The sequence below is a fragment of the Dermochelys coriacea genome, chromosome 23 (assembly GCF_009764565.3).
Source record: "Dermochelys coriacea isolate rDerCor1 chromosome 23, rDerCor1.pri.v4, whole genome shotgun sequence".
Classification (NCBI taxonomy): domain Eukaryota; kingdom Metazoa; phylum Chordata; order Testudines; family Dermochelyidae; genus Dermochelys; species Dermochelys coriacea.
In genome coordinates this window covers 3,788,474-3,801,924 of record NC_050090.1, presented here as the reverse complement: position 1 = coordinate 3,801,924, position 13,451 = coordinate 3,788,474, and the positions used below count along the sequence as shown (strand labels likewise).

At 55.0% G+C, this 13,451-nt stretch overlaps 1 protein-coding gene across 3 annotated transcripts in view; it reads right to left on the bottom strand.

Annotated features, from left to right (window-relative positions):
* Positions 1-13,451, bottom strand: part of DLL3 (delta like canonical Notch ligand 3) — a 254,716-nt gene that overhangs the window by 198,066 nt on the left and 43,199 nt on the right. For all 3 annotated transcript variants that reach the window (XM_038381832.2, XM_043501618.1, XM_043501620.1), the window contains exon 5: positions 3,057-3,418. In XM_038381832.2, coding sequence (XP_038237760.2) covers positions 3,057-3,418 — 362 coding nt within the window. The remainder of the gene's footprint in view (positions 1-3,056; positions 3,419-13,451) is intronic.

The following is a 13,451-nucleotide window of genomic DNA, read 5'->3' as shown; positions in this document are numbered from 1 at the left end:
CAGGTGAAACAACATTGGGGGAGACGAGCTGCCCCCAGGCTTGATCTCGCAAAAGGAGGGGCTCAGCCATCCTGGTTGAAAAACATGGGGAGAAGGACTTTGGGGGGAGCAGGACTTATTAGACAAGAGAGCATGTTTTATCAAGGGCAGGCTCTAGTATACATGTTAGGACTTGATTTTATAGGTAACCCTGGGATCCACGCATAGATTCCCTTGGTTTCCTCTGTTTCAGCTCACAGCCATTCGAATTTCTGTTCGATGGACGGATCCTGGCTTTCTCTACTGACAAAGCTAAGTGCTGGGCGTTAAGCGGTGCTGTGGGAGCATGGACCCAGTAAGCCGGCGTGTTTTTTTGGGAGCAGCAGCCCTGGGAATTCTGCAAGCAAAGGGGGACACAGAACGAGGAGTAATGGTCTCAAGTTGCAGTGGGGGAAGGTCTAGGTTGGATATTAGGAAACACTATTTCACGAGGAGGGTGGTGAAGCACGGGAATGGGTTCCCTAGGGAGGTGGTGGAATCTCCTTCCTTAGAGGTTTTTAAGTTGAGGCTTGACAAAGCCCTGGCTGGGATGATTTAGTCGGGGTTGGTCCTGCTTTGAGCAGCGGGTTGGACTAGATACCTCCTGAGGTCTCTTCCAACCCGGATATGCTACGATGCTATGCTATGATGCTCGGAGGGCACAGGGGTTGGTGCATGTCTGGCGCTGGCTTGCACAAGGGACAGCGGACCCTGTGCAGGTGTAGGAGTCGGGGGACTGCCTCCCCAGCAGGCGCTGGCTCGGTATTTTTAATTCCCCCCGTGGATCAGCACAGGGAGAGGGGAAGGAAAGGGAATCCCTGCCTCTACCTCTGCCCAGCACCTGCCTTCACTCTGCAGGCGTGAGAACCTTCTCCTGTGCAGCTGGGCCCACTGCCACCTTAACCCGCCTCCACCCTGCTTCAGATCTCAGGCTGGGATTGCCAAGGTCCAGGCTGGAACCCACCCTTGTCGTCCCCCCCGCGCCACCTCCAACCCCTCCCCACCCCACCCTCCCGTCCCCGGGTCTTTTCGGAGGGGTGTTTCCTAGATGCAGTGACACCCCCTCCCCAGCCCCCTGCACACGGAAGGGAGACATCGATAGCTTCACCCATCACCATAGCATCCAGGCTGCACGGACCCCGGGGCTGGGGGAAGGAGAATCTAGCCCTCTATACGGATGTGTCTGCTGCCTCCCATATTGCAGGGGCGGGGGGTTAAGGGTCATCATCCCCACCGCCCCCTCCCAGCATCCAGCCCCCAGGTCCTCTGCTGTGCAAGGCCAAAGATCTCTCTCCCACCCATTACCAGCAGCAGCGGTGGAGGGGGGTAAGGGGGAGGCTGATGTTGCAGCCGCTGCCGATCTAGTGCGGGAGGGGCAAGTTGGGGGCACATTGGGGTGGGGAAGGTGATAATGGGGGGGGTGCAGAGGCGCCAGTTGTGGGATGATACTGACATTGTAGCTGCCTCCATTCTAGCGGGGGGGGGGGGGTTAATGGAGAGTGCAGTGGGGGCGGTTAGTGGAGGGATGCTGTGGGGCAAGGGAGGGGAGATACTGATGTCACAGCCACCTCATTCTTGAAGGGGTTGGGGGCCCTGTGGAGTCTAAGGGGGGTTACAGAGGGGTGGGGTGAAGTAGGGTAGGGGTCCCGGGGGGTAACGGTGGGGTGTAGGGGCTACAGAGCGATGAGGGTGGGGTGCCATGGAGCGGGGCGGGATGATACTGACATCTCAGCTTCCTCTGCTCTTGCAGGGCATGGGGGGGTCGCTATGGGGTTGGGGGTGCTGTGGGGTGGGGCTGCAGTGGGGTGTGGGGGCGGTGTGATATTGATGTCACAGCTGCCGCTGCTCTTGCAGGGGTTCCGGGGGTCGCAATGGGGTTGGGGGTGCTGTGGGGTGGGGCGGGAGGGTCACAGTGGGGGTGGGGTGATACTGACGTCACAGCTGCCTCCGCTCTTGCAGGGGTGGGGGGGTCGTGATGGGGTTCGGGGTGCTGTGGGACAGGGAGATACTGACGACACAGATGCCTCCACTCTTGTAAGGGGTTGTGGGGGTCGCGATGGGGTTGGGGGTGCTGTGGGACAGTGAGATACTGACGTCACAGATGCCTCCACTCTTGTAAGGGGTTGTGGGGGTCGCGATGGGGTTGGGGGTGCTGTGGGGCAAGGGGGGGTCGCAGTGGGGGCAGGATGATACTGACGTCACAGCTGCCGCCACTCTTGTAGGAGGTTGGGGGGGTCGCAAGGGGTTGGGGGTGCTGTGGGGCGAGGCTGGGGGTTGCAGTGGGGTGCAAGGGCAGGGTGAAACTGACATCACAGCTGCCGCCGTTCTTGTAAGGGGTTGGGGGGGTCGCAAGGGGGTTGGGGGTGCTGTGGGGCAAGGGGGGTCGCAGTGGGGGTGGGGTGATACTGACGTCACAGCTGCTGCCACTCTTGTAGGGAGTTGGGGGGGGTTGCAATGGGGTTAGGGTGCTGTGGGGGTGGGGTGATAGTGACGTCACAGCTGGGGGAGTCGCGGGGGGGCGGAGTGATACTGACGTCACAGCTGCCGCCGCTCTTGCACAGGGTGGGGGAGGTCGCGATGGGGTTGGGGGTGCTGGGGGGGGTGATACTGACATCACAGCTGGGAGGGTCGCGGAGGGGCGGGGTGATATTGACGTCACAGCTGGGGGAGTCGTGTGGGGGGCGGGGTGATATTGACGTCACAGCTGGGGGGCCGCGGTGATACTGACGTCACAGCTGGGCGGGTCGCGGGGGGGGCGTCACAGCTGCCGCAGCTCTTGTACAGGGTGGGGGGGGTCGCGATGGGGTTGGGGGTGCTGGGGGGGTGGGGTGATACTGACATCACAGCTGGGGGGGCCGCGGTGATACTGACGTCACAGCTGGGGGGACCGCGGGGGGGCGGGGTGATACTGACATCACAGCTACCGCCGCTCTTGTACGGGGTGGGGGGGGGGTCGCGATGGGGTTGGGGGTGCTGGGGGGGCGGGGTGATACTGACGTCACAGCTGGGGGGCCGCGGGGGGGCGGGGTGATACTGACGTCACAGCTGCCGCCGCTCTTGCAGGGGTTGCTGTCGCACTCGTTGGTCTCGATCTCGCAGCCGGTGCCCGTGAAGCCGGCCCGGCAGCTGCAGGTGTAGCTGCCCTGGCCCGTGTTGGTGCAGGTGGCGCCGTTCTGGCAGGGCCGGTGGTTGGTGCAGTAGTTGAGGTCCTGGTTGCAGAAGAGGCCGCCCCAGCCCTCCCGGCAGTTGCACTGCCAGGGCTGGCTGCAGGTGCCGTGCAGACAGCCCGGGTAGCGGACGCACTCGTCGCACAGACGCCCCTGCCAGCCGATCCGGCACTTGCACTCCCCGGGCCGCTCGCAGTAGCCGTGCCCCTCGCTGCAGCCCGGCAGACAGATGGCTGGAGAGTTGAACAGAGGGGAGAGAGGGAAGGGTCAGGTGGGGGCGGAAGGGAGAGAGGGAGGGGTTGGGGGGGAGAGGGGAGCAAGGGAGGGACGGGGGGGAAGAGGGGAGGAAGGTTTGCTGTACAGATTTAATGTCTTTAACCACAGGTGGCAACTGTCCCCAATCCCACCTGCCCCAAAAGGCCCCACGGTGCTGGAGATTTTTGTGCCGGGGGGGGGGCTCCTGTCTCCATCCCCCTCCCCTGACCCTGGGACAAAATACAGAGCCTTAGGGGGCTGGGAACTCCCTGATTCAGCCTCCCCCCTTTCCCCGTAGAGCTGGCTGTGGGGGCAGCTAAGTGGGGAGGGGGCTCAGGGATAGGGTGGTTGGCCATTTCCATGGAGCAGGTCGGGGGTGCCTTTCGAGGATGATCCCCGTGCTCGACAGGGCTGATCGGGGCAGGATGGGGGCAGCTAAGCCAGGGGGCAGGCACTCGTGGCGAGCGATCTCAGTTCCCAATGGGGCTCGGGGAGGGGGTGTTGGCCACTTATGGCAGGTGATTGCCATGCCTGAAAGGGCCGGCGAGGGGTGGGGGTAGCGAGGCGTGTGAGGTGCGGGTGGAACAAAGTGTAACTGGAGGAGGAGCGAGGTGTATTTGGGGGGGTGAGGAGAAAGAGGTGCGTTGGGGGCCATGAGGCTAGTGCGGCATGTCGGGGGGTGAGATGCATCGGGGGAGCGAGGTGTGTGAAGGGTGCATGGCACATGAGGGCGGGTGTGAGGGGGCGAGGTACGTCGGGGGGCACGAGGGGGTAGCGAGGTGTGTGAGGGGGGCGTAAGGGAGACGAGGTGCATGAGGAGGGCACAAGGGGGAGTGAGGCGTGAGGGAGGCAAGGTGCGTGGGGGGGCATGAGGGGGACGTGATGGGAGCAAGGCGCATTGGGCGGGCGTGAGGGGCACGTGGCGCGGGAAGTGAAGTGAGTGAGGGGGGGCGTCAGGGAAATGAGGCCCTTTGGAGGGCATGGAGGGAGCCAGGGACAGCGGGAGGAGTGAGGAGCGCATGTGGCGAGGAGAGGCACAAAATGTGTGAGGGGGCCATGAAAGGAGCACGGCGTGTGGGGGCGCAAGGTGGTGGCATGAGGGGAGTGCAATGCGTGAGGGGGGCGGGCGCAGTGCAACGGGGGTACTGCCAGGAGTAAGGCCCTTAGCTGCACCTGCTCGGTACTTCTGACGTCCCAGCAAGGCTGCTGGACAGACCCTCTGCTGGACTGGGCTCCTCGGCTCTCCAAGCCCTGCCTCTGCTCTGCTCCTCCACTGTTCCAGCCCAGATCCCTCCCTGCCCCAGCCTTGGTCCCATCCTGTCCCAGCCTCGGTCCCATCCTGTCCCAGCCTCAGAACCAGCCCTGGTCCCGCCTTTCCTGACAATCCGGGTCCGACCGTCGGCTCAGCCTTTGACTCGGGCATTGAGACTCCAACCACTAGGCCTGATGGCCTACCACCCATTCCGCTGGCAGTATAAGCGGCCCAAAGTAAACAGAGGGGAACTAGGCTGACTAAAGGTCCAGACCAGTGGCTCATATGGATCCTTTCCCAGCCAATATTCCCTTGCTGGAGACATGGTGCCTTGCTGACCCCACACTGCAGGTCCAGGTCGCTGCCCTATGGACACAAGCAGGCAGCACTGCCCCGAACTCTGCCCCTTCGTCCATGTGAGCCAAAGATTTCCCTGCCTCATAAGTTTAATGGTGTTCAGGGAACATTTCGGGGGTCGGGAGGGGGGAAATCAATCCTGGCTCCTACTTCTTCTGTGCCCATAGTTGTTCCCCACTAATCAATGCAGGGTGGGCCTGAGTATCAACCTGCTGACTGGGGAGGCTCTGACCTGAGCATCCCCACTGCTGCAGAAAACAAGCCCACTCCTGGCCTTGATCTTCAATGACCTTAGTCACGAGCGTACAGGTGAGGTCGCCCTTTGGCTGTCGAGGCGGGGACACCAGCCTGTTGCTAAATATGCCGTGGCGTCCTGCCGCTTGGTAGTGGCTACTGAATGGAACAAGGCCACACAACATTATTATTTCCACTTCGGCCAAAAGGGCGACATCAAAGACAAGCTGGCGTGAGTGGACTCCCCGCCCACTCCGGACACCTTGATTGACCTCAGTATCCAGGTTGATAACTGCCTGATGGAACACCACCAAGAGAAAAATATCAGCTTCCCAACGCCTGCCTGTCCTGGCATCTCCAGCCCAACCTTGGGCACCTTCCCATGCAGCCTGACCACATCCAGCCCCATCTCACCAACACAGAGAAAGGCGACATTGGGCATCGGGGCTATGCCTATACTGTGGAAGAGCAGGAACTTTGTGTCGGGCTGCCCTCCAAAGCTCCAATCTGCACCCTAGTCAGGGAAGGCCAAACCCCAGTACCTGATGTGTGGGTCCAGGCTGGGGTGGCACTCCCTGCCTCTCATCAGTAACCAGCACCAGTACCTGTCTGATGGTGATTCGGGTGCCTCGGGCAACTTCATGGATCAGGACTGTTGCATGAGTATATCATATCCCCCCCCCCAACCCAAGGACGCTTCAGATTTGTTGAAGTCTATCGACGACTCACTCCTCTCATCAGGCCTGGTTCCCCACGAGACCGAACTCCTTGAAAGTTGTGACTCACCAAGAGACCCTTCAGTTTGAACTTATCCAAGCACTACACTTTCCAGTAGTTTTCGGCATGCCCTGGCTCACTACCCATGGCCCATGTGTTTGTCGGAGGACAGGCAGGTTACAATGCTGCTCCCCACCTTGCCATCAATTCTGTCTCCTGCAATGTGACCATAGACTGGGAACCCTTCAGGGTTCAGCCTGCCTTTCTCGAGATTCCAAGTCTGAACAGGAAGTCTCGTTAACCTCTGCGGTCCAGTCCACTGCCCCCGCATTACCACTTAAATACAAGGACTTTACTGATGAGTTCGACAAAAAGAAAATGGACACTCTGCCACCCAATTGCAGCTATGACTGTCCCATCGCTCTCCAGCCTGGAGCAGAAGTCTCTTTTGGCTGCATCTACGCCCTTTCGGAGCTAGAACTTCAGGCTCTCCACAACTGCCTCCAGAAAAAGAAAAAGAAAAAAAAAATCTACAAAATGGGTTAATCCATCCTACCACATCTCCAGCTGGGGTTCCAATTTTCTTTGTAAAGAAAAAAAAAAGACAGATCACTAAGGGTCTGTATTGACTATTGGGCATTAAACAGAGTCACGATTCAAAAATTGATACCCTGACCCTATCATTAATGAGCTTTTCAAAAGACTCCACTCCGCAAAGGTTTTTACTTAGCTGGAGCTTCATACGGCCTATAACTTGGTGATTAGCAAGGGAGTTGAGTGTAAGACTGCCTTCCGTACATAGTATGGACACTTTGAGAACCGAGTCATGCCATTTAGTCTGTGCAATGTCTCAGCAGCATTCCAGCACTTCATAAATGATATCTTCAGAGATGTGTTAAACCACTATGTAGTCGTCGTCTTCTTCACCTCGTGTGCTTGCCACAAACTAGATCTTTTTCTAGAACTTTGCACAAGTGATGGCTCTTTCCATCACTACTGGGAGGTCCTCCTTCATACAGGTCTCCCCAAAGAGTTGGCAAACAAGCAGGTGCTCCATCATCTGCTCCTCACTGCACTCACATATATTTGTGTCATTAGGAGTAGCCCCATTTGATCATATTAGTCTTTGATCTGCCAGTTTGCATACACAGGTGGCTCAGGCATCACGATGTTGACTGGTCTGTATCGGCCCCTCTGGGAAGGTCCTCCTGGGGTTCCAGATCTATTTCAGTGCATCCAACTGCACGTATTCCATAACCTCGGCCGTGCCTTGCCAGCTGTCATATCCAAAGGTACAACGCTGGTTATAAAATGCTTTTGCGATTTAAGGCATTTGATTACTCCTGTGTGACCATATAATGGATGCCTTAGATCTTCCATGATCTTTTCCTCTGGCTTGCTGCCTTCCTCCTGAGATCAGGTGGTACAATGCCAGCCAGTAAGTACAGGTTGTCCTTTGTTATTCCAGGACAATTGTTGTTTAGAACAGAGTCTAATTTCTTAGCATGGACGGATCATTCCCACACTGTACATGTATACTCTGCTATGAAGTAGCACAAGGTGATAGTATTAGTTCACAAAGTAACTGTATTGGCTCCCCACTTTGAGGTGACCAACTTTTGGAGGAAGTTGTTACAGGTGCTAACTTTCTCTTTCAATTCCTCTATATGTGCTTTGAAGGAAAAAGTGTCCAGTCCAATTTCACCCCAAGGCAGACAAGGTGTGGATGATTAACCTGTGGGATTCCATCCCAGGTGATGTTTAGTTGCCACTTGGCTTCTTGGTGGCGTAGGTGAAAGGCCATCACCTGTGTCTTGGTCAGGTTGGCACATAGCTGGTTCTAACTGTAATAAATTGAGAGGTTGCTCAGTCCACATGTTAGTTCATTCTTGACAGAGGAAAAGTCCTCCTGTGAGGTGATACATAGATCATTGGAGTACATAAAGCTCCTCTTATTGCTGTGTATGGGCTGGTCACTGGTATATACATTGAAGAAGGTTGGTGCTAGATACACTGTCCTGTGGGAGGCCATTTCATTGTTGTCTCTAGCGGCTCCGTTTCTTGCACAGTTCTACATAAAAACATCTGCTCTCCAGAAGAGACTGTGTTTGGTTGCAGTCGTGTTATTTCGTAGACTTTGGCAAGCAAGTTTTGGTGGTTGACTGTGCTGTGTAGTCATATGTAGTATCTGGACAACATCCTCAACTTTTCTACCAATCAGGCTTCTCATAATCAGCAAGTCTGCAGCATCCTAGCACTTTGCCAGCACCATCTATACACGAAGCCCAAAAAATGTAAGTTTGACCAGGATCCGATATCTCACCCAAGGGATTAACCATGGACCCATGCAAGGTGGCGGCCATTGCCAACGGGGTCACACCGAAGGATACCTGTGGGATCCAACTGTTCCTAGGCTTTGGAAACTTCTACCAGTGGTTCACGGAGGGATTTTCCAGTCTAGTTGTTCCTCTGACTGCCCTTCAGCCAAAAGGAGTCCAGTTCACCAGGGTCTTTGGAAACCTAAACCGCCTTTGATCAGCTAAAAGAGTAGCTCACCACAGCGCTCATCTTGGTTCACCCAGATCCTGCTAAACCATTCATGGTGAAGGATGATGCAGCCAATTTTGCCCTGGGTGCAGTACTGCCTCAACTGGTGGGTCATGTCAGTTGACTTCACCATGTGCCAATTACTCTCGCAGGATAGCCCCACAAGAGAAGAATTATGATAGCTGGGATAAGGAACTCTTAGCTATCGAGGCAGCATTTGAGGAAATGGCAGCACCTTTTAGAGGGAGCCAGGGTCCCTGTCCAAATGCTCACAGATCACAAGAACCTGGAATATTTTCCAACAGCCAGACAGCTCAACCAGCAACAGATCCTCTGGTCCCTCTTCTTCATCTGGTTTGACTTCATAGTCACCTACCACCCAGGAGCAAGAAATGGGAAGGCAGGCGCCCTGTCCCATAAGGCCAAGTGCCTGCAAAGGGCACTTTACAATTCTAAAGGCATCCAACTTCAACAGCCCAATGGAGTCCATTCGTACCTCGTTACCCAATGACCCCGTCACTGCTCAGATCCTCCAAACTCTGGAGAATGCTGACACCCCATTCTGACAGCCCCCAGGTTCAGGTTCCAAGATATGGTAGAGGACCCCAAGGACCATAGTTATGTCTGGAAATGGCATGTCATGACACACTGCTTGCAGGGCACTTCTGCCACCTCAAAACCTGAAGCCTAATCACAAGGAGTTTCTGTGCCCAGGCTTACACAGCTTAAACAAGAGCTACCTAAGATCAAGTGCCCATGCTAAAAACACTTGGCCTTTTCCAGTCCATGCCTATTCCACCTCAACCATAGGCTACCATTTCCATTGGCTTTATTGTGGAGCTGCCACCTTCCCAGGGACATACAACGATCTTAGTCATGGTCGCCCTCTTAACCAAAAGGGCACATTTCTCCCCCGGTCACGCTATCCCCCTACCTCTGCCTGGAATACATTTTTCAGCTCCGTGGATGGCCATCAAGTATCGTGTCAGACTGTGGTTCTCAGTTAATTTCCCGATTCTGGTGGGAGTTTCTAAAACTTATGGAGATTGAGCCTCTCCTCTCAACTGCCTACCCACCCACACACTAATGGGCAAACGGAGCAAATCAACCAGATTTTTTACCAATACCTGCTCTGCATCTTGAACTATCATCATGACAACTCCCATGTGCTGAGTTTGCTTACACACATGCCTCTACCCAGCAAAGCCTGTTTTTGGCCAACCATGGTGTTCACCCTCTGCTTTCTTCCAGACGTCCCCATGAACTCTCCAGTACCAGCTGTCACAGATCTAGCTACCCATCTCCACCAGGAACTCAAATAGCACAAGGAAGCATATAAACATCATTTTGATTGGGACCGCCCAGCTGTCCCTGACTTTTCCATGGGAGACAAAGTCTGGCTGTCCATCCACAATCTTAAATCTGCTCACACTGCAGCCAAACTGGACCACCAATATCTGGGCCCTTTCAAGATTGAAGCACGAATCAACCCAGTAACATTCCGATGGCAATTACTCAAGTCCCCGAAGATCTGCCCTGTATTTTATGTCTCCCTCTGAAGCCATACAGGGAGAACCCCTTCCCACATCACTCCAGCCCTCGGTCTCCCCCTGCCCCCATAACAGTCCAAGGGCATGACAAGTATATAGTTCGGCAAATTCTTCACTCCTGACTAGTCAGAGGGAAGCTCCAATAGTTGGTGGGCCAGGTGGATAACAGCCCAGATGAGCAGTCCCGGGAACTGGCAAATCACATCCATGCCCCAGATCTATTGTGGACATTTCACAGAGACCACCCCGAGAAACCAGTCCTGCTGGTACCTAGAGGGCACCCTCGATGGGCAGTGGTACTGCCAGGAGTAAGGCCCTCCTCTGCTCCTGCTCAGTACTTCTGATGCCCTAATGAGTCAACTAGGCTGCCGGACAGACCACCCTGCTTGATTGGCTAAGGAAATCAGCAGTCCGGTTCTTAAATGTAGCAGCAACAGCTCCTCACTGGCAGCTCAACACTCGTGCCCATGGCCTCTCTGTGCTCCTCTCTCCAAGCCCTGCGCATGTTCTGTTCCTCCACTGCTCCCGCCCAGATCCTGCCCTGCATTCAGCCTTGTTCCCATCCTGTCCCAGCCCTGCTCCTGCCTTCCCTTACTCCTGGTAATCCCGTTCCAACCCTCGGCTCGGACTCCAACTCTGCCTTGACCCTTGGCTCTGGCATTTAGACTCCAACCATTAGGCCTGACCGCCTAAGACCTGGATCGCTGACAGCATGTGGGGAACGAGGTGTGTTTGCAGGGGTGGGGGCACGTGAAGGGAGTGCGGGGTCTCAGGGGAACAAGATGCATTGTGGGGCATAAGGGGAGCGAGGTTTGTTTTGGAGGTGGGGATGGAGTGAGATGGAGGCATCGGGGGGGAGCGAGGTGCATTGGGAGGCGAGGGGAGTGAGGTGTGTTTGTGGGGTCCTGAGGGGGAAGAGGTGTGACCGGGTGGTCTGGGGGGAGCGAGATGTGTTAGGGGACATGAGGAGAGTGAGGTATGATTGCAGGAGAGTGAGAGGAGTGAGGTTGGGGCTGAGGGGAGTAAGATACATTAGGAAGCATTTGGGGAGCATGAGGGGGAAGTGAGGTGTGTTTGCGGGGAGGGGTGGAGTGAGGGGAGCAAAGTGTATTCAGGAGCGGGGGGAGCGAGGTGTATTCGGGGTGAGGTGACGTTTATTGGGGGTAGACAGTTGAATGAGATGTATTGGGGGACTGGGGCAAGGCACATTCCGTATGGGGGAAGTGAGCTATAATTGGGCTAGGGTGTGGGTTAAGGTGTATTGGGGAGTGGGGTGAGGTGGGTTTGGGGGAACAAGGTGTGTTCAGGGGCAGGGGGAACAAGGTGTGTGTGATGCACACATCCAGGGAGACACATTACACACCTATGTCTGGCCCTCCTCTCAATACTGCACCAAGGGGGGGCGGGGGTCACGGGGGGTCTCTGCCAAAAGCCAAGAACTAGCTGATCATCGTGGTTCTTGCAGGATGTTTGTAAACTATTTCCTGTAAAGATGGAAAATGTCGAGTAGCATGTTCCAAAATCGCTGGAAATGGGGCATGGCACCTGCGGCAGGGTGGTCGCAGCCACCTCAAATCATGAGTGCAAACAATCAGCATCTTTCGACCCAGCCTAGCCCTATCTTTCCAGTCCAGACCAGACGCAGGCCTGAACCTTGACAAAGACAAAAGAACCCCGAGAAAAGACTCTGAACAGGGGACCCTCAGGACTTAGCAGAAGTTAACTAAACACCTTGGTTATGAAAAGAGACCAAAAGTCTGGGACTGTATAGGAGAAAAAGACAGGGCACAAGATGGCATCCATTACAGAAGAAGCAACACTCTGCCAGCATGAGTGTCTCTTACAAAGTGGATCCCAGCTCTCTGGATGGACTGACCATTGGGTGAGAGACTGGAGGCAATTGGTAATAAATATAGACTCCAGATTGGATTTTATATTTTTCTTTTATCTGTAACCGGAGGTTCTTGGAGACACTTGGTCCCCAATCTGTATTCTGTATCTGGGTGCCTGTGGGCTCCACGCTCCTGAAACTGGAGATTTGTTCCAAGCAGAGTCCACATCTTGGACATCAATGCGGTGTGGGTTTCATAACCAGCGGGAAGGCTCTAATGAGTCCTCTTGGGAATCTGACTGTTGTTCTATTTTTATTCACCGAATAGCAGGAGAATGGAAGGCGCTAATTGCTGCAGGTGGACTCACAGCAAGCTGAAGGAAAGGCCCGACATCTTGAGATGAAGGATGTCGTCAAGAATAGCAAGAAAACCCACGAACCTGGGAGGTCAAATGGTTCCACTGAATCCAGGTGAAGAAATGTCTCCATTTAGCCACGCAGCATTTTCTAGTGGACTCTTTTCTGCTTCAATTAAGAATAGATTGGATGTTTTCCAAACATGAACATTCTAGGTCTGAGGCTCATCCAAATACCAGGCCGTAAGGTGGAAGGGGTCTGGGTTGTGGGGCGTCTGGCTGTGCCGTTCCCCTGGGTCAACAGGTTGGAGAAGGGGTGGATGCTGATGGAACGATGGGCTGCCATTTGCAGAAGGAAGCTGTCTGGGGTCCAGTGGGTGCAATGAGAATGACTCGAGCTTTGTCGTGACGAATCTCTCTCAGTGCCTGTGGTAGTAGCGGGAGGAGAGGAAAGGTGCATCTCAGGTGGGAGCAGGGTGTTGCTCTTGCAGCCCTTGCCCAGAGCAGCCCTGGAGCGATATAGGGTGAATTCCTTGTTCGTCTGGGATGCCCACAGGTCCCAGGATGGTATTATCCACTGGGTGACTCTCTCGTTCAGGCTGGAATCGTGTAAGTCCCATTCACGGTCTGTGGAGATGTGTCTTCTGAGATTGTCCTCCAAAGAATTCTGTGCCCCAGATAGGTATGTCACCAAGACCATTGTGGAGCTCCTGACACACCAGTTCCATTAGTTGATGGCCTCTGCACACAGAAGAAGGGATCTTTCTCCACCTTGTTTGTTTACGTAGGAGACAGTCATGGTGTTGTTTGATGTTATTTGGACATGGCTGGATTGCATCAGTGAGAGGAATGGACGGTAGGCTAAGCAGACTGCTCTCAGCTATAGGCGACTGATATGCACTCTGGCTTCTCACGGGGTCCATGTGCCCTGTGTGGGGTGATTGCCCATGTGTGCTCCCCATCGGGTGTGAATGCAACAAAAGGGACTCCCTCACGCACTGGCTCTGGGCTTGTCCACCAGGTCAGAGAAACCTTGAGCTTGGCTGGAACTTAGGCCAATAAGTTTAGGCTTGAAATTAAAGGCAGGCTTCTAGGCATCAGAGCAGTGAAGTTTTGGAACAGCATCCCAAAGGGCAAAAACCCTAACTTGTTACAAGACTGAGCTTG